Source organism: Candoia aspera, chromosome 2 (genome assembly GCF_035149785.1).
Source record: "Candoia aspera isolate rCanAsp1 chromosome 2, rCanAsp1.hap2, whole genome shotgun sequence".
NCBI lineage: Eukaryota > Metazoa > Chordata > Lepidosauria > Squamata > Boidae > Candoia > Candoia aspera.
In genome coordinates this window covers 224,096,429-224,118,168 of record NC_086154.1, presented here as the reverse complement: position 1 = coordinate 224,118,168, position 21,740 = coordinate 224,096,429, and the positions used below count along the sequence as shown (strand labels likewise).

The 21,740-nt window shown below is 38.1% G+C and overlaps 1 protein-coding gene across 1 annotated transcript in view; it reads right to left on the bottom strand.

The window, feature by feature from the left end:
* MCTP1 (multiple C2 and transmembrane domain containing 1) overlaps positions 1-21,740 on the bottom strand; it is a 194,537-nt gene that overhangs the window by 114,780 nt on the left and 58,017 nt on the right. The window contains exons 10-12 of the mRNA XM_063295414.1: positions 16,956-17,086; positions 6,521-6,707; positions 1,581-1,674 (exon numbers count right to left, since the gene is read on the bottom strand). Of these exons, the coding sequence (XP_063151484.1) occupies positions 1,581-1,674; positions 6,521-6,707; positions 16,956-17,086 (412 nt within the window). The remainder of the gene's footprint in view (positions 1-1,580; positions 1,675-6,520; positions 6,708-16,955; positions 17,087-21,740) is intronic.

Genomic DNA, 21,740 nt, shown 5'->3' with positions numbered 1-21,740 from the left:
AGTAGCTTTTTAGAAAACATCATCCCTGTAAGTCTACAGAAACCAGCTGTTAGCCATCTGCAAGGCTCCTTAAAAATAAACTGATAGTCTCTGTGGTGACCTTGACGTCACAATAGAGGTCCAGCATTTCAGCTGGCCCAGTCTTGTGAAAGAGAGCCAGTCTGGTGTAGTGGTTAAGGCACCAGGCTAGAAACCAGGAGACTGTGAGTTCTAGTCTCACCCTAGGCAAGAATCCAACTGGATGACCTTGGGAAAGTCATTCTCTCTCTCAGCCCTATAAAGGAGGCAATGGTAAACCACTTCTAAAAGTATTGCCAAGAAAACTGCCGGGACTTGTCCAGGCAGTTGCTAGGAATCAGTGCTGACCCAAAGACACACACACACACACAAAAGTCTTGTGAAAAGAGTTTATAGGTGGTCCTTGTTTAATGACCATTCGATCAGCAACTGTCAAACTTACAATGGTGCTGAATGAGTGGTAGTTATAACCAGTCCTTGTACTTATGGTTGGCATGGTATCTCTGTGGTCACATGATTGAAATCAAGGTGCTCAGTGCCCAGGAAGTCAGAAGTCATGGTTACATGAGGTCCTCACTTAATGACCTGCGCGGTCCTCATTTAACAACAGCAACCAGGACTGCCAGAAATGCTGTCACTAAGTGGTGCAGTCATGTGCTTTTTCAACTTATGACAGCATCACTTAATGATGGAGTTTCCAGTCCCAATTAGCATCATTAAGTGAGGACTACCTGTAATAAACTCCAAGGATATTGCTTGAAGCTATGTGTCCACCTAGGTTTCTTTGTGTCTTCTGTTCTTGATGGCTGATTTGATCTAGCCAAGTTAGATTGATCAGGTAACTCAAGAGAATGTCAAACCATCTTTGCAGGAGTGGGTACCAGATGAGTTGGCAGAGGTGGAAGTGCACCATTCCTCAAGAAAGCAGCTCTGAATCCTTTGGTTCTAGATAAATACCAAACCATTATGATTGCCCCTTTTCTAAGAAGATTCTCAAAAGGAGATAGGTATATAGCTTTGTACGTTATTGGAAGGAAGGAATTCCATAATATAAATAGAAGAACACACATGATGTATCTTTTATAGTGTTTACTATATGAACTTCAGTTACAGAAAGACTAATTTGAAATTGCATTCTAATTTATTTTTGTTTCCCCATTTTTAGAGTACTCTGGACACTGACATGTAACATTGCTGTACTGTGAACCACTGACAACTTTATTTTGCAAAATATTTAACTCATTGTTTTTCATTATTTTGTATCTACAGTAACTCACTGAAGGCTCTCAGAATAAAACATTTTGGAAGCCATGTGACTGCATCATTTCACCCTTTCAGTCAATATTTCTAGTAAGATTTTGGGCTCTCAAAAGCCCAGATACAAATTTATTTGCAAAATGGTTTTAAAAAATAAGTAACAGAATTCATCATTAAACAAGAAAAGAAGAAAGCCTAGCAAACTTAAGTTTTTTATCATACTGTTGGTTCTGTAAAGTATAATGTTCTAGAATTATTCAGTGCTTATTGATTAGCACAAAAATTGGAAATACAGTAGTTCTTACCTGTAACATCAGCTGCCATCAAACCTTCTGCTCTGATGACCTTCACCTGGAGAAATCCCACATCCTTTATGTTTTGAAACATCTGTATTAGGCTCTAAAAACATACACAAAATTAGGCAGTTAGACTGAAATAATAAAAAAACAAATAGGAAGAGACCATACCGTCTTGAAGATTCTAAATCATCCTGATTGCTTACATTACATGTGTTTTCAATATATCCTGCTGCACTCAGGCCTGACTCAACCCTTTTATTCTTGAACTGGCTTACTTAGCAGAAGTCTCATGGACACAACTTGGCAAGATTAGTCTTAATTGCATACAAGAAGGAAGCCACATCCATATATTTCCACTGCAGTCAAAGCCCTTATATATGTATAGAGTCCTGGGTTTCATGTCTAGGCTTTTTTCTCCCACTTTCCTGAGTCAACAGGTATTTGACTGATCTCTTGACAGTCTTGGAAGGCACCTGAATTATGCTGATCTAGTTCTCACTGGCATGGAAACCCGTGGTTCCTGCCATACCACCTTTATTCCTTAACATTGGTTTACATTCAGTAGAGAACGTAACATTCAGTTCTATTCCAAATACATGATTTAACAAGTCTAATTTAAAAGGCTCATATTCAATATTTGTTGTTTATTTTAAATCACTATTTAATTGGAACAGCACACCAGAAGTATATTAAATGATTACACCTAGGTCATAATGCATTTCAATTCTATAAACCAGTGATTTAGCAGGTTCTTAAGATGTAATTTAGAAAGGTTTTATGGGTTATCTGTAAGAAAACCTGAAATTATACACACACAGGCACACTTCTATAGCTCTCTTCTCTACAGTTTCCTGATATTCTTCATAAAATTATTAGTAATTATTTTGATTATTTTATAAGTTTTAATTGTATAAGGACAGCATACATATGTTCAAATTTCATATATTCTTATGGCATAAAACTATACTTAATATAACTATATAATCAATAATTTATAAAATTATTTATAAAATACAATTATAATTTATAAAATACAATTAAAATATTTTATAAAAGTTTTGTCTTTTAAAAATGAACTTATTTTTAAAAAATCAGGAAACAGAAAGTAAAGAATGAATTTCTAAACATTTGAACAGGTTAAAGCCCATTAAAGCAGCAAATTTGGATTTTAGCAAAAGTCTAAATTACCATTCTTTTCTATTACAGTGCAAACTGTAAATTCTTAATGGTATTTTGTTGGACAGAAATGTTTTCTGTTTGAAAAAGTTGAAATCTTAACCATAAATGTATTAGATAGACCTATTTATTAATAAGAATGAGACACAAAGCCCACAATATACATCCCATAGATGACTGTTGAGCAGAGAGACTGTTCAGCTGAGACAATGTAGTTTGTATAGCATCTCAATCTTCACATATAAATGCATTTCTATCTTTAGCATTCTACAGGATCACAAATACTGTAACTCTTAACTTTTAATTTCATAGTATTTGCCTATTAGAAATTTGCTTAATCAGAGAGGCAACCCTAAGTCTCCCCCCACCACCTCCCTTTACTTTCTTGATGTGGTTTCAAACTGGTTCTTAAAAAAACCAACAGAAAAATGGTGTTTGTCAGTACTATCATGTATTGCAGTTTTCAAAAAGGGTTAGGGGACTTTTTTGTCAATCCTGGCATTTTAATACAGATATTTTCCAGTTTCATGCTATGTTGAACAAGGCAGGCAGGCAGGCAGGCATGGTGAAATTAAAAGTCTGTTTTGTTGGTTTGAAATTACATTTGTCTTGCATTTCCTGTAACACAGAAAAAAAGCAAAAGTTGACTTTTTCCCCTATATGCACATTCCATTCATTTAAAAAGGCATGGCAATATTTCGCCCACTATTATTTGCCAGTGGGATAATTATAGTTTGAACTTTTAGATTTTGCTAGTCAGCTGATTTAGTGCAATTTAGTGCATTTCTGACAATCTCAGCCAATGACATACTGCAGATTATTGTAGGATTTTGTGAAAAGCAAATGACTTTAATACATTACTTTAAACATGCAACTTAAAGTAATGATTTATGAGATGATTATCAATCTTCTTATTTATGAAGATTGTTGGAGGCCTCAAAACCCAGATGGTATCAGAGGCTTGAAATTTCCATAGCAGAGAAATCTATGATTTGCTGTGAATCCTTTCAGCCCTCAATAGATGGGAAAAGATTGAAATGCTCTGGAGATGAGTCCTCTTTATTTTTTTAATGAAAGGCTGTATAATATATTTTCTGTATGGCTGCAGCAGCTGTCAGGGAGAGCATCTCAGCTCAGCTCTATTATGGGAGAACCAATACCCCATCCTATGGCATCAAGATACACTGAGGGGCCAGCACTGATTGACAGCTTGTCACCATGACGTCTTATTCCATCTCTGTTATGGAGAAAATTAATGTCACACCACCAGCCTTATGACTCGCTGTCATCTTATAACTGCTCACCTTTTATCAGTGCTCTAAATAACATTTCAAGCCCATCGTCTCACGGTGGACAATCCGGTCAAGGGACATTAAATCGGATGACTGTGAAATGTCATAATAAAAATGGAATGCTAACAACTTCTTCACTAAACTAGCTTCTCTGGTTTTTAAACTGTGACAAGGGGGAGCAGGGGTTCAGCATACCCGTTCTGAAAAGGTCATAGAATCTCTCTTTTGGTCTGCTACCCATTATGGCCCTCCCATCCCAAAAGGAATTAATCTTTTCATACAATTGTGATAAAATGGTTCAAACAGTAATGCCTGTTTAATTTGTAGGGCTCTGATGTTCACCTACAAATGGTTAAATGACAGTAATAGAGTCATTTTCCAAGACTATTTGATCTGATGGCAGGGTCAGTGCATTTACTCTTTTCAGTCTCAAAAATAGGTGCAAAACACATTTTTAAATGGAAAAGCCTCTTTTTAAATGCTTTAAAAATAAAACTCTATAAATAATTTTATAATAAAAGAAATCATGTACTTTTCAGTTACCCAGTAATATTTTATTATAGATTTAGCAAAGGACAACAACACTAGTGCTGACGATTTCCTGTAAAATAGTATGGATGAAGATTTCTTACAAAAATAGTAGGACATAGGCTACTTCCATAAACACTATGATGCTGTTATTTATCCAGGCTTACGTATAATTCATGTCAATGAACCAAGTTATTCAGCTTCTAAGTAAACAACATTCCAATGTCTGAATTAATCATACTGATGATCAGATGGTTTTTCAATGTCATACTTTTTAAAAAAATTGATGTTTCTATTCTCTATTAAAAATTCGCTTAAACTAATAAAAATATTTGGGGAAAAAGACATAGGTCCAAAAGTTGTGATTCATTGGATGTTTAATATTATAAGATAATCAGGACAATGAACATCCTTTGCTTTACATTATGCTGGTAATCTCTATACTTAATACCAAAATGCGTTATCTCGTTACAATTAATCTCTGGCGTTATCTCGTTACAATTAATCTCTGAGAAATGCATTTATCTACTAAGATCTGTCTGACAGATCAGCTTGCCTTGGTTGATTCAAAAATCTGAAATCATATTTGTAATCATTAGTTTTCAGACAGTAGATTTCTTAGTTCTCACTTGATTTAGGAAATAAAATGTTTAGCCTTGCTAAGTCACCTCTATTAAACTGCGTTTATGATAATACTATTGGTGTATGATTTGTACAAGCTCTTGCAGACAGCTGATTCAGTGGAGATAGGTAGAATAAATTTGCTGAAGCACACATCCTGCTAATCTGTTTGAAGAATATTGTACAGCAATAGTACTAGCACTTCATGTTATCTGCACAGCCTGATAAAGTACATCTTTATTAAATTCACTTATTGAGAGGATGTCAACCGTAGAATAGGAATATTTTAAAACAAAAAAGAAAAATTAAACAGTCCTCTGTTACTCAGAGTTTGGCTTAATGGCACAGTGTCTAGAGATGACTTCTAAACACCTGGCAGCCCTATACAATAAAAGCTTTGTAATTTTAGGGAAGATAGCTCTTTCTTCTTTGTGTTTAGTAAGTCAGTTTTAGTGAATCCAATATTAATAAAAGCTGGAGTAAGAGCTCCCCTTGCTGTTCCTTTACTAAAACTACACAATCACTTCTATGATATGGGATTTTTTTCGAGAGATTTTAAACATACAGTATCCCCGTTATTTCTTTATACATTAGATTTCTACACTACCACAAGCATATGATTCTAACAGAACAAAACCCAGAGGAGGGACTTTGTTTTAAATAATGACAACGTTGATCCATACATAAAATTGAATTCTTCAGCTATTTAAAGACCTTACTTGTTGGCAAAGTTCAGTAAGGAAATGTGTTAATTATAACAAGAAGTTAACTTTTCAGTGAGAAAATGAAATCAAGTAAGAATACATAGTCACTTAAAATAAACAGAATAATCTTTATCACCATGAACTGGAGGAAGCTACCCACAACAGCTAGTACAGAAGAGAGTTATACTCCTAATACACACAGTTAGCAACAGGCTGAAGGAGAAAGACATCTAAGGCTGTCATACTAAACTGGCATTCTAAGAAAAGTGACTGCCACAACTTTTAGCACTTATAGGTTGATTTCTTATTCATATTGTTTCCCTTGGGGGTGGGGGTACTACCCTAGAAGGAACAGATCTGTGACTCATGGGCTCTTTTGGACACCTGGCTACTATGAGTAGCGGAAGCTGCGGTCAGAAGGACCTCATCCCCTATTTCTACCATTTGGTAAAACTGTATTGTATAGTTTTATTGTTAGCTACTGGGAGTTGGATTATTACAGCAGCATATAAACCAAGTAAATAAGTAAGTAAGTAAGTAAATAAGAAAGTTAGTTTTCCTTTTACATTTCATTGTTTATCACTATAATCTTATGCAAAAAGAGTAAAAAAAGGGTACTGCATACATATCTCTTTAGAATTTCTTTCTGTTCCTTTGGGTCTTCCAAGGCATTCATTGAGAGGTCAGAGATGCTGACTGCAGCTGAAGCAGTCAATGTAACCAACAGTACCAGATGCCCTTCACCTTCCTCCAGAGGCAGCTCTAGCTTATGAGTCTGCTCTTTGCTTAGGGTTGACAGGTCAACCTGGCACCTAGAAACAAACATTTTGATTAGCATGTTGCTCTGTTCACAACAGTGCTCTGGAATGCTGTGAACTCAGCTACCCAAAATAAACCATATTATGTTTACTTCTCATTTTCAGGAGGAATTCTTCAAATTCAGTTATTTTGTCATTCAGTAAAACAGGTATTTTATAGAGTCATAGTCTTATGAATTTGAAATGCTAGAAAGCAGAGTACTAGAAATGAAATGTATTTTTAAGTTTTTTGTATAACTTTAAAAAATTCAGAGCAGGGAATCCAATACATTGCTAATGTTGACCAAATTGCTTTTGTTGACTGAGCAGCAAACAGATGAACTTCCTCTCTTCACCACGGCCTAGGATCATACGCTCTAAAACCTGCTGTAGACAGTAGGGGACCCCCAGTCCAGATTTGGGAGGGAAGCAGAAAGATAGAAAGTCTTAATGGTCAAACAGATTTCCACATATGTAATGTTGGCATCTAACCAGAAATGTAACTGAAATCTATCAAACCCTGGTTCAGAATACAACTCGTAATGTTTGGCTGCACACTCAACACTTTTTTCTAGAATCACAATTTATACTCATAGACCTCTACCCATGGAGGTAGAGCATTCCAGCCATAAGAGGAGGCGGGGAAACAGATAGAGGTACTTCCCAACCAGCACCTAGTAAGTCAGAAAGGAATGGCATAAGCACATTTTGTGCTCCAGATATCTGTATCATATGAACAACATAATCTCAATGTGGAGTGGGATGTAGGAAAAAAAATACCAATTTTCTATGGAAAGAACTGGTTACTTATCTGTAACTACAGTTCTTTGAGTGGTCGTCTGAGAATTCATATGTACGAGTATCTGAAACTGTGTAGGAAAACGTTTGGGCAGGAGCCATGCCACTCTCTAAGTGCGATGGGTGATGAATACATTTTATCAATAAATAAATAAATATTTGGTATGACTACTATTATAAATCTTATTTATTCAATAGCCAAAGTGATCCCTGAAACCAAAGGTAAAAGAATATCCTGAACAGTGAGAGATGGGTGGAATGTGTGAATTCACAGACAACCTTTCAAAGCCATAGTTTTAGGTAACTAGTTCATCTTCATCTCTGTGAATCACATGTATCACCTTGCCTGGTAGGTTGGTTCAGGTGATCAGGAGCCAAGTTAGCAAGACCACTCAGCTGAATGCTGCATTCCCTCCAAATCATATATCCACTCAGTAATGATTGGGACCAGGTTACTCCTCTACAGAATTCCTGAAGGAGAATTTGCCTGAGTGCTGCAACAGAAGCAGATACAGCTCTAGTGGCATGCCTTTGGATACTCTCAAGGCAAAAAAGGTGCACCAATTAATAGCAGAAGAAAACAATATTAGTTACCCACTGGGAAGAAATTTATTAGCCTTTTTTTTGGTGTCTCTGAGTCAGTGTTGACTCCTGGAGACTGCCTGGACAAGTCCCTGCAGTTTTCTTGGCAAGATTTTTCAGAAGTGGTTTGCCATTGCCTTCTTCCTAGGGCTGAGAGTGTGTAACTGGCCCAAGGTCACCCACCTGGGTTTGTGCCTAAGGTGGGACTAGAACTCACAATCTCCTGGTTTATAGCCTGATGCTCTAAGCACTACACCAGACAGTGTAGTGGTTTCTATTAGCCACTGCTAAAGTCTTACTTCAGAAAGCTACAGTAGATAGGTAAGAAAGAATGCTGAGAATATAATATCCTGATTTATGTGAAATTCAGAAATTATCCTAGGGGGAAAGGATTGGTTAAGGCAAAGAACAATAGTGTTGTTGTGATCGCTGGACAGAGTGCTGTGTACTAGAATTGGCAGAATTTCTGTCCTGGAAATAGGAGCAGCAACTGCCCTGCTAAGGAAGACCAAAGTTCATTTTTCTGGCAGTAATTTTAGGTTCCTGTATTCTACTCACAATATCATTAGTCTTCTTGTAAAACAGAGCCTCACCCCTGACTAGTATCAATTGCCCTGGAACAGAAGGAAATTGCACCAAACAACACAGTAGGTTTGCTTTGCCCAGTTTGTGGCTTTTTAGCCCTTTATGGCCCACCAATATAGGTGCTAGAAAAAGGATCTATGAAGGGAATGCCCATAGACAGCATGTTCAAAGACAGGATGATTTGTTCCTTCTGGCCTGTTGGGTAAAGGGTTGATAATGGTACAGGATTCACTATCTGGTCAGGTGGAAACACTTCCCCCACCCGGAATGGGTGGCGGCGCACAACGTTAACGCGCCTGACCTAACCAGAGCATTTCACCGGGCATACCCCGACAAGCCACAACCAAGGTCAGCAAGCCGTCCCCTGCAAACCCCCCCCCGCAGGCCCCCCCCGCCTCCCGTGCCCCAAGGGAAAGGGCCCCCCCAAGCCCGCGACTTGGGTGGACCTCCCCCCCCGGGACTCACTCCCCCCGCCCCGGGCCCACGAGGTGGTGACAAGCGTTCGCCAGCACCCTCCCCCCGCCCCCCGGCTGCGGGGGAGTGGCAAGCAAGTCAACAGGGCAACCTGGGGGCAACGCCCAGGAGATATAACAAAGGCGACGCACTTTAAATAAAAAAAAGAAGGGCCCTACCTGGAGCTGATAAGCACCCGACCAGCCACGCCTCTCTCCTCGCCGAACTGAGCCAAACAAACAGGGTGTGGCTGGAGCATGCGCACGCCAGGACGTGACCCGGGCATGCGCACCATGGACACACCCTGGGAAGGCACGTGGTAGAGGGAGGAGCAAAGGGAGGGGCGACAACTACTCCGGCGGGAATTTTGAAAAAAAAAAAAAAAAAAAAAGTGCCGTTTTGACAGCTCCACCGGAAAAAAAAAAAAAAAAAAAACCAGAAAACCGGGGGGGAGCACTATTCGGACAGGGGGCAGTATGTCATGAGTGCCGTTGAGCTGAAGTCATCAGCGCAATGGCACACATGACAATAGCAAGGAAACAGGAGAAGGGGCTCAAGATAAGTAGCCATCAACCCACAACGACTAACGGCCAACAAACAATAACTAAACGGATCACGGAGCACACCCGAGCCATCAGCGCCAATACAACGGGGATCGCCCAGCTGACAGCAATCACCGGATGAATAGAAAACCCGATGATGGGCGATCCCGGGACGCCAGAGGGGCCTCACAACCCCTCACCCACCGGCAAGGCAACGTATTGGACAAAGGGGGGTGACGTGACCGCGAGTGAGGGGGCGCTGACCGGCGCGGGGTATTTAAACCCCGCACCGGCGCGCTCCTGTCACTCTCAGCTTTTTTCTTCCGACGCTGTAACTGCGCTGTGAATAAACCAGAGCCTGATCCATCGAACCAGTGTCTGAGCATTATTCAGAGGCAGGCAGCGCATGACAGTGAACCTATTTCAACTTTCTGCCTAAGCATAAAAGAGCATTCATTTATTTCTATAGCCTCAAATGATTTCCAAATGACCAAATATTTGCTGTTTAATGCTGGTCTGCTTAAGCTCCAGAATATCTTGAGTCACTTTAATAGGAACTCAGCCAGCTACCTAAAAATGAAGTCAACTGTAGGAAAGTAATCCTGCTCTAATACCATTCCTTATTAATACTTTACCTAATCTTAAAAGGAGAGAATCCACTCCTACCCATCCTGTATCAACAATGTTTAGCAAGATGTAAAGTCAACTCTTGCAGTCATACAAAGGTAGATGTTAAAAAAATGCAAATTTATCTTTTTTGCATGAATTTTTAGTACATAGATTCCCTTATGTATACTCATAGCTCAACGTACTTGTAAGACTATGTGTACTATGTGTACTTCAAATGCAGAAGGGGGCTAGCATCATTTTCTGAACCAAACAAGTGATTCTTTGCTAAAACACCCCTGCCGTTTAATGAACAGGGCTGATGGAAAATTGATGCAGAAAAGTCCAAGACTCATTTTAAGGCCTAAGTTAACAATTATTATTAGATTAAGTTGGACAAAATGACACAATCCCTCTCTCACTATAGAAATAACTGTCAAAACAAGTTGAACTGAGATGACATGGAACACGTCCGTGCGCACATATATACACAAACTGATAATGCAAAGTAATTGTGACATTATCAAAATTCTATGTTGTGTTCTGCACAGAGCTTATATATCCTGGAAAGGTTGGTAAAAATCATTCAGCAAGAATAGCTTGATGTAAAAATATAAGCAAACATTATTTTGAAATGAACATATTAATTTCATACTAATAACTAGCAGTACAAATACTGATATACTGGAGTAAAATAATGCCAACCCAGTAATGCTGCACAACATGAGATTTACTTATCTTGTGTTTTTACAGAATTAACTTGTTTCCTGATCACACTCTTTCCTGGATATATGTATGAGAGTTGGCAGCAGCCAATTTGGCCAGATTATTTTTATATGTTTTAAGATGCAACAGAGTTTTATGAGATTATTATTGTAAAAGTGGCAGCTACTTTTTTTCAGTAGTGAAAAAAAGAAAAAGTTAATATAATTTTTTACAAAATAGTAGAAGAAAGAAAAATGACACTGGTGAGGGAATCCACTAGCAAAAATGCCTGTCATCAGCAGAGGCTTCAAGTTATCTAATAGTAAGTGTAATTTTGATTTAATAGATTTTCTTTTGGATCTGTAACTAAGTTGCCTCAACTGCCACCTAGGTAGAAAGTTGGGATGTAAATAACAATAGTAGAAATATAATTGGAAAAATAGGAAGTAAAATATAAACAGATTATAGTATATAACAGAGAGAAACAATCATGCGACTATAATTTTAGATGCCAAAAAAAGAGAAGAATTAAGAATATCTCTATTAAGATTTATGTTATTTAATTTATTCATAAGTATGAGTCACTAAGCAGAAGGTTGGGCTAAATGGCCTAACTGGCCTCTTTCACTTCTATGCTGCTAGAGATATGATCAGTGAGGCAGACAAATTTGCAGGATTGTAGCTTTTCAAATCCTCTCAGAGAATGGAGAAATTATTGTACTGTAGTTCTGGATTTAGGTACACAATAAATTTTAAATAGTCTCTCTTTACTTTGAAAGATTAAATTCTGGACTTCCGGGTGAGGAATGGCGAGCTAGCATTTCTCCAAATGAGTGGAGACATCGCAGCCACAAACAAAGGACTGGCAAGTAGAATGATCCCACAGAACCTCTCTGGATAAGGAGAGGATGGGAGAACGCCCACTCATGTTCTGGATGGCTGCTCCTTGCAAGGGGGCTGCAAGATAGCGGTTTCCCACAGGTTTGAGCGCCAGGAGACAAAGGGAAGCCATCATACTCTCATTCTCTTTTACATCTGTCATTTCTTCTTTAACATCTTTTGGACATAGTCTATCCACAGAAGAAGACATCATTGCTGACATTGTAGCTGTTAATTTCTGTCCCCCTTCTTCAAATATCTCCTGGAGTATTTCAAATGTCATACCATTTTCTGTCATTTTGTCTCAATGCTGACCAAAGACAAAAGGCAAGCCTGTCTCTTTTTTCTTTTTCGCCTAGAATCTTTTGTCCCCTCTAGTATCCAATTTCTGAAATCATAAATTTCTGTTATGACTTATGGTAGACTAAACAATGTAGTTCCTACAAAGGTGCTGTTTATTTATATAATTATTTCCAAAATCTTACAGCAAAAGTCCTAATATTCTAAATTCTAAATTCTTAATTCATTTATAACTTTCTCAGATTAAAATCTTATTTAGTTTTTTGTCATTTGTTTCAAATTCTTTACATTCTTAAGCTAATAGTTAATTTTTCTAATTATTCTGGAATGAAGGTAAACTCACCAGGTAGCCTTTCAAACTTGTTTCAAAGATCTCTAATAGCCTTAAGATAAATAGGTAATTTCCAAAAGTGATTAGAAAATGAGGTTAGTGAACCCAGTGTCCTTTAAAAGGGTCCGCCAGAGTTGACAGCGTGAAGGCTTCCCTTCATCTCCTGGAGCTCAAACCCACAAGAGACTGCCATCCGGAGCACGTATTGGTAATCTCCCATCTACTTATCAGGAGAGGTTCCATAGAACTGGTCTACTTGCTGGTTCTTCAGTCTTTGTCCCTATCATCTCTGCTTATTCAGAGACATGCTAGTTCACCAGACCTCCTCCAGAAGTCCTTTTTTTCTTTTCTCTTGCACTTTCTTTTCTCCCTTTATTTTTCTTTTCCTTTCTGAGTTTAGTTTGTATTGTCTTTTATTATTGTTTTTAAAAAATTCAATAAAATTATTTTTAAAAAATGACCAAATTCTCAGTTGGGGTTCAGAATTCACTTGACCTTATTTCTGTCTGTAGGAAGCACAAGTTACAACAATGGCTTAGAACATCCTTCATTAGTTTAGACTGGTAAACTGGCTTTTACTGTGTTGCAAAGCCAGACTTTCTCATTTGCTGGAGAACTAGATTAATGGAATCCATGGGCACAGAAAAAATAAGAAGTACATCATTGATTCCACTTGAACAAAATTTACCTAAAATAATTTTCTAAAGAAACCACAAGCATTCCTAAATAAAGTTAAAGAATTTCTAAAATGAGGATTAAAAGCAAGCATTTATATTCAATATTTGCACACCAAAGATTGTCTTATAATTTGTACTGACCAGATTCGAAAAAAACATTTAAAAAGTGTTCATCATACATATTCCTGAAAAGCTCTGTACTGCAGCTGAATTTTAAAGGGCCTAATGGGTCACTGTTACTCTATTCATACATTATTCAGAAGGAAATGGTAAAGATTTTCCTGAAATGTACAATTTTGGGCAGAACTTAAATGCCTAAAGTCTCCCAGACTGGACTGGGGCATGGTGAATAAGAGGGAAGGACAGGTATTAACCTATAAATGTAAAAGCAACATATTACATGCTGGTGTAGTTGCAAATACGCAAGTTCAGGCACTTGCAAGGACATCAACATTCATACTGCTAGCCATACTCATCTTGCCAGCCACAATCTCTACTTATAACTGTACGCTACTCTTACAGTTCTAGTAGAAGGAGTCAATGTCCATACAGACCTTGAATCTCAGTTCCCCACAGCTTCCCAGAGATAGTAGAAGAACCACCCTGTCTGGCCCTGAGGAAATTCTGCCAGCTTGTATAGACAATACTAAACTAGATGGATGTGAGAATGTAAAAATAGATCCTATCTTATTCCAGTATTTTGCTTCTCACATTGGCCGACCAGATTCCTCTTGGGTGCTTATAAGGAAGAAATGGAGACATACCCCCAGAGTAACACTGAATATTTGAAAGTAATAGACTTTGACAGACCTGTCATCCAGAAATTTATCCAATTCTTTTTTAAAGCTATCCAAGTAAGTGGCCATCACACTCATTCATTCATTTATTTAAACAATTTATATAGCCACCCATCTCACAGCAATGCCTCTGGGCAGTGCACAGAGGATTAAAAGCAACAGAACATAATACAGTAAATAGAAAATAATAGTAATAATAATGCCTTAATTAAAAAGCAGTCCAATATTAATCCATATAGGCCAAATAAACAAATACCAAAAGAGCTATTTTAACCTCTTGGCCCAAGTGCCTGGGGGAACATCCAGGTCTTTAATGCCTTATGAGAGGCCAGACAGGTCAGGGCCATCTGGATCTCTGGGGGAAGGCTGCTCCACTGAGAGGCACCTCAACAGAGAAAGCACTATGTCTTGCAGCAATGAATTCAACAGATTAATTTATATGCTCTGTGAAGAAGTACTTTTCTCAATAATCTTCCTATCAGCTGTGGATGACCCATGAGCCTACTACTTTGGGAAAAGAAAAAAAACCCCTTTTCTCTACTTTATCCATATTAAGTCTGATTTCGCACACTTCAATCATATTCATAGTCACTTTTTTCTAAGCTAATTATCCCAAACAATCTAGCCTTTTCTCTTAAGACAGTTATACGAACTCCTGATCAGAAGATTGTCCCCTTCTGAACTTTTTAAAGTTACCTGTCTAATTGTCCCTGCGTATCCATCAACATTCATCCCTTTTCTTTCTGGTCTGGTCTGTCACTAAGTGACCATCCAAAGTAACTTGGCTTCACCCTTCTGGCCAACAGCCACTCTGGAGTCATTAGAAGCATAAGGAGTTCTTAACTAGGTCACTGTATGGTTTGGCAACCATATGTTCAACAGATGCTGACTGGAATGGTCTCTATACATTTTATTAAAGGATTCAATCAGGTGGTATCCACTGGCCATAGGTATCCAAGCAGTTTCAATAGGCTGGGATAGCTGGATAACCAAGACCTGGATGGGCCCCAAAGGGAAGTTCCCCTCTTGGAAATATGTCCCCCTAGGTTTCAGGTTTTGCATCAACTGATATCCCAAGGAAGAGTGGCTAGGATTGCTATTGTCATCTCCGAGTTGTTGAAGGCCCTTAGATATTTAGATGTGAGACCTCTGGCTAAAACTGGGTTTCAGGGATAACTGGGATTGCTGCTGGTGTACTGCTTTCCCTGCTGGGCAGCATCATCTCTGCTTGAGCTGCTAGATTCCACTGCTGGGTTGGCAGCAGAGAGAAAATAAAATCAGAAGCACACTTCAAACACTTAATTCCACATGCCCAGGGATCAAGTTCACCAAAGAGACTGAGAAAGAAAAGGAAGTCCCATTCCTTGACATCCTTACCACCAACAGAACAACAGCTACCCAAGTTTACAGAAGAACAACAAACCCTGAACATATTTTAAATTTCTTCAGTAACCACCCCACAGCTCACAAAATCAGCTATGTAAGTATTGCAGCTCATTAACAATCGGAAAAGCAGAACTGAACTACCTCCAAAATATATTCAAGACCAACTATCCACAATTTCATTAAAAAAAATTACCTAGGAATCAAAACAAAGAACAGATAGAACCCCCTCCAAGAACTACTATAGCATTACCATACATAAAAAATGCATCAGAACATGCTAGTAGACTACTAACAAAAGCAATACAAACCAAAAGACTGCACACCCCACCAAGATACAACTAATGTCATATACAGAATTGTCTGCCTCGACTGCAATCAACACTACATAGGACGAACAGGTGCCAATTGCATCAAAGAACTAAGAAATATAAAGCTGCAATAAAGAACTGACTGAAAACACAAAACAGCCACCATGCCCTTAAAACTAATCACATATTTGACAGGGAAAATACTGAAGTTGTAAACTGTTAGAAGAAAGCAAGAACAATAAGTTGCATAAGTTTATTACCAAAGCAGCCTGTCAAACATCTGAAAACTAAACACACTCAAAAAGGAACACCATTACTGGAACAGCTAAAAGCTCCTCAATGCATAATGAACAATAACCTAATGAACAGCATGAAAATTAAATTCATGGCAAACAAGAGGACAATCCAGAGTTTTATAGATATATAAATAATAGGTTATGAATTTTTATGAAATTCCAACTGAACAGCTACTACAATTTTCTCTTCAACATTTTAAACTATTCTTTAGGTCCCATCTGATTCTATCCTAAGCAACAATACTACGGATTTACAGATCATAGACTATAATCTGAAGTCATGTCACCTTTTGGACTGTTAACAGACGATCTGGGGGATGAGGAATGGAACCAATTGTCTCAGACCCCACCCCACAAATGCAAAAGTCTCTCTCCAAAATACAGTTGCAGAGACTGTAAGTAACCAGTAGTTGCAGTAGTTGTATTAGTTTAATAAACTAAGTTAGCATGAGCTACAGCTTAACATTTAGAAATAATACATACACACACACACACTAATGTCAGTTACTAGCTTGAGTATTTGAATCTAAAATTCTCTAGTAAGAACGTCTCTAAAGATCTATAAAAGTTTTATAAAGAGTTCTTGGTTAACTTGTTCAAATAATTCATACTCATCTTTACGGAAATTGACATTTCCCTCACCCAAAACTGTATTCTGATGCTGATCATTCTGTTTTATACCCTCACATGTGATCTTAGATAGACAGACAGACTGACAAATAATACTATATAGCCAATAACTGAGTTAATCTTTAATTTTCAAATGTTACCTATAGATCTTCTTACACCCTGATTCTTTTGAAATACAATTTTGAAAAGGGATGGCTTTTGGATGGTATGATCTGTCACCAATACATCAATAAAAACCATTTTCCAACATTGACAAAAAGAATTAGGGAATCTCTAAATTTATTTCCTCTTCTAAATACCAAAAGTTTACTTCAGGCAATTCAAAATTATATCTTCTCTTCTCTTATTCAAAGCTCATTCTCATAATACAAGTTATTTGTAGACAAACCTGCCAATAAAATCATCCTTTTTGCCAGCATCTTTGTCCCACACTGTAATGTCAATAATTCCACCTCGTTCCTCATAAAGATGGAAATCAAATTGTTCCCTCCACCTGGGATTCAAGGTTTTTGACATTATCTGGAGAAAAAAATAAAAAAATATTAGTGAGTTATGATGTCTTTCATCGCCTAGAATAACAAAATAGTATTTTGGCTATTTTAAAAGTTATTCATTTACCTATTTAGTTTTTGATTTAAATATTACTTCTCTTCTGGATAGCAGGAAATATAATATTTGTTCAGATTAAAATGTTCACTGAGAAATATGCTAAAATTTTCTCAAAACACAAAAAAAGCTGTATGAAAATTATAACATTAGGCATTTTATTTTATTATTCAAATTTCTATCACTGCCCATCTCCCCCCGAACAGGCATATTATTTATTATTTCAGTACATTTGCCTTTTATATCACAAAGGGAAAGAACTGATATACTGAGTTTCTAGTTTGTTTCTCCTTCAAACTCTTGAAATACATTATTTTTTTTCTTGCTTATTAAACACAGTGAGATGAAACATACGTTACACCTTTTTCAATATGACATTTATAAAAATTTAATTTATTTTCTCGGTATATTATTTCTTTCCTTTTTTAAAACCTATAATAAAAAAGAGCTGAATTATTAAAAACATAAACATTTTCAAAACAAATAAATATTACATAAAAAGAAAATAGGACACCCCTCATCCACTTCTCAGAAACTACATAAAATGTACTATTTACTTCACTGCCCTAGAGTTTTTATTCCTGGGAGAAAACAATCTGACCAAAATAGAATCTGAGGCAGGAGCACAGCTCAGTAATACGACACACATATAGAAAATCCAAGGTTCAAGTTGCTATATCCACAATAGAGCTAGCAATGACGTGTCCAAAACCCTGAAAAGCTTCTCTGAGTCATTCTCCTGAGTTGAGAAAGAATAAGACGCCTTCACCTAAACTATTCAAATTCTCTATTTATTCAACATAGCCAATAAGGTTCAGGCATCTTCACACCAATATTATGTATGAAAATAGTATATCACTTAAGAGTCCCTGGGCAAGAAACCTGCAAACTTTGTATATAAAAATATTCAATCAGCATTTACGTTCATTTAATATGCATACACGCACACACACAAACATGTACGTCAGACAAATAAGATAGCCATTTTGGCCACTAAGAAAAACTAGGAATTCCATAATGGGCAACAAAGTCATAAAAAACTGTGCAAACTTTCACATAAGTTAGTCAACACAAGATACCACAACAAAAAAAAGTTGGAAGGAAAAAAGTGGCCACTACAGGGAGTTCTTGGTTAACAACCATTTGTTCAGCAACCATTCGAAGTTGCAACAGTGCTGAACTGTCATGTTCACTGATTCAATGTAGTTTATACATCATAACGTTTCACATGCCATGGCGCTGATGCGCATTTCTGTTTGGGAGGGAGCTGCTGTGAGACCTTGTACCAAGCTCTGTATGTGAAATCAGTACAATGGAATGTATTTGGGTTATTTTCTCTGCTCAAGGACTTTTCCCACAGACCATCAGAAACCGTTAGGAGCACCTGGGATTGTGGACTTGAGAAGATTCTACGGGGGGAGGGATTTCATTTGCACCGAGGGTTTTTAGTTTGAATTTGGCACGCTTTCATCATTCTCAGCTTTCTCTGTGATCCTGCATGCTGTTCTTTAATAAATCAGATATCTTTGAATTCCTACTTATGAGTCTGATGGTGTTTTAGAATAGGCAATCATTACATAAAGCTGAGAATCCCCAAAATTATACCATTAGCTCCTACCAAGATTAGTTCTTGTGAGGGAAAATAGTTAACGATGGCTGAGTCGAAATCCACGACAGGGGGACTCGAGGAGACGGCTAGCTTGATGCCCGAGTCGATGGTCAAAAGCGGAGAACTGAACCTCACCACAGAACCTTCAGAATCCTAAGACTGGGGATGAATCGAATTCCAATTCTGATTCAGAAGAATCTGACAACGGGGAAGAGCCAAAGCAACTGGCACCAAGCGAATCGCTCACAGAGTTGATCATCTTGGATGAAGTGGGGGACCCCCAACCAGGGACGTCAGGGATGTCCTGGAAGTATCAGTTCCCACTAACCCCAGACAAAGAATCTACTATGGTGTCAACTGAGAGGAAACTGGGCACGTGAAGGAGAGGGACTCTCAAACCCAAGAGACTAAGAGTGATGGAAGCCAAAATAGAATCAATGGAGTACATGTTGAGAAACCTGACTTTGTCACTGGAGGGGTAGGGGAGATGCGGAGGAGATCCCAACTTCCTGCAACCATCCCCCATCCTCCCACCTAGACTGCCGGCGGAACGGGGCTGGAGACAGCTCCGGGATGAATCTCCACCCCGCAGAGCCCAGCCATCAGTATCCCCACCCAGTAAAGGGAAAGCTACTGTAACCTGGGGCCAAACTGTTGCAGAATGCTGGGAAAGCCTTTAGCCCAGGAGAGGTCAAAAAAGTCACACACCAAGCATTTCTATACAAATAATTTATTTACAGAAAACAAAAACAAAAGCAAAACATTTAAAGGACCTAGCTCCCTTTTTGGAGCAAGCCTTGCTGAGCTACATTTCCAGCAGAGAGAAAAAGAAGAAGTGAGAAGACAAGTCCGGGCAGGTCCTCCCCCCAGGCTATTTTACATGAAGCACGTGAGAGGAGACAATCACTTGCAACCTTTTCACCCGGCCAAATGATTAGGTATAATAGTAGCTTAATCTGTTCGTAGGGAAACCTTAACACTCCCCTTTTTACACTACAGATTAAGATGCAAACCAATCTTCTCTGACACCTTTATATGTCTTTCCATTCACATTACTTTATCTCCCCTTTGGTTTAACAGAAAGTTACCATTTTTCTTCCTGTGTTTTTCCAAACCTAGGTTATTATAATTCCAAGGCTTCTTAATGTGAAATGGCTTTTCATGCAGGCTTCAAAATCAAGCCTTTGTTTTTCTGTTGATGTGAATAGCAGCAAATCATCAACATAAATGCACAGATACATACAGCCTTGTTTGTCCTTCTTCATATATACACATGGATCTGCTTGTCCTTTTTCAAAACCAAAATTCTGCAGTTTTTCATCTACTTTTTGGTTCCAGGATCTAGCAGCTTGTTTTAACCCATAGATTGACTTCTGCAGTTCACAGACTAGATTCTCCCCTTTTTCATAGCCAGGGGGTTGCTGCATGTATAATCTGTGGTCTAAATCACCATAGAGAAATGCAGTTTGAATGTCATAGTGGTTAACTGACATTCCTTTGAGTGCAGCAACTTTTAACAGTAATCTAATTGATTCACCTTTAGTAACTGGTGCAAAAGTCTTGTCAAAGTCTAAATCTTTCCTTTGAGTGAACCCTTTTGCAACCAACCTTGCTTTATATTTTTGGATTTTGCCATCAGCATCCCTTTTCAGTTTGAAAACCCACCTACAACCCAGACAGCGTTCATTGGGAGGTAGATTTACCAGTTTCCATGTTTTATTTTCTTTCAAGGATGCTAATTCCTGTTGCATGGCAGAATGCCAATTTTGTGCAATCTCAGGTGGTAAAGCATTCACTTGTTCTAAAGACTCAGGTTCTGTGAATATGTGAAAAGCCTTTACTGTTTCAGCCTGAAAACGTGATGGAGGAACGCCTTTATTACTCCTCTGAGATCTGTGAGGTAATACAGGGCTTAAATTTTGACTCCTATCACTTTCCTGAGAAGCATCTATCTCATCAGACAGATCTTCAATTTGCTTTTCTGGTTTAATGTCCTCATCAGGCAAAAGATCACCATCAGCAAGTCCTTGCTGTTCTCTTGTGGTGGTCAGTTCAACTGGAGAGCTAGAATTTAATCTCCCCCAGTTTTGTTCAGCAAAAGAAGCGCTTTTGCTAATTATTAATTTCTCTCCCATTATGAACCTGTAGCTCCTCTGGCTTTGTTCATAGCCAACAAAGATGGCTTTCTTTGTTGTGGGGCCTCCTTTCCTTCTCTGCTGTTTTGGAATGTGAACCCATGCAGTGCTACCAAACACTCTAAGATGGCTTACCTTTGGTTTCACACCATAAAACAAATGGAATGGAGTGTCCTGAATCATAGAGTTATACAACCTGTTCTGAACATAACAAGCAGTCGATAAAGCTTCTCCCCAGAATTTAAAACATAATCGTGAATCTTTTAACATGCATTCCATCGCATTTTGCAAGGTTCTGCCCTTTCTTTCAGCAACACCATTTTGCTGAGGGGTGTAAGGGTTAGAAAGAATTTGTTCTATCCCTTTTTCCACTAGGAACCTTCTGAATTTGTGAGAAAGGTATTCTCCTCCTCTATCACATTGGAGTGCAGATACAGGCCTAGGGAATTTTCCATTTGCCCATGTCACAAAACTTTTAAATTTCTCAAATGCCTCATCTTTATGTTTTAAGATGTAGATAAATGTGTATCTTGAGAAATCATCAATGATGGTCATTGCATACCTTGCTTGTCCAAGACTTGGAGCAAAAGGACCAATAATATCAGAGTGTACAATTTCCAAAGGTCTAGTTGTAACTCTGTCACTGTGCTTACTCACAGGAGCTTTTAGTGTTTTGCATTCTTTGCAAACTACACAATCTAAGTATTTATCACAGGGTTTTATCTTTAGGTCAGCACACAGCTGTGGCATTTGTGCTATATACTTGTAATTAGCATGACCAAGTCTCCTGTGCATCAGGTGTACACATTGGTCATGATATGGT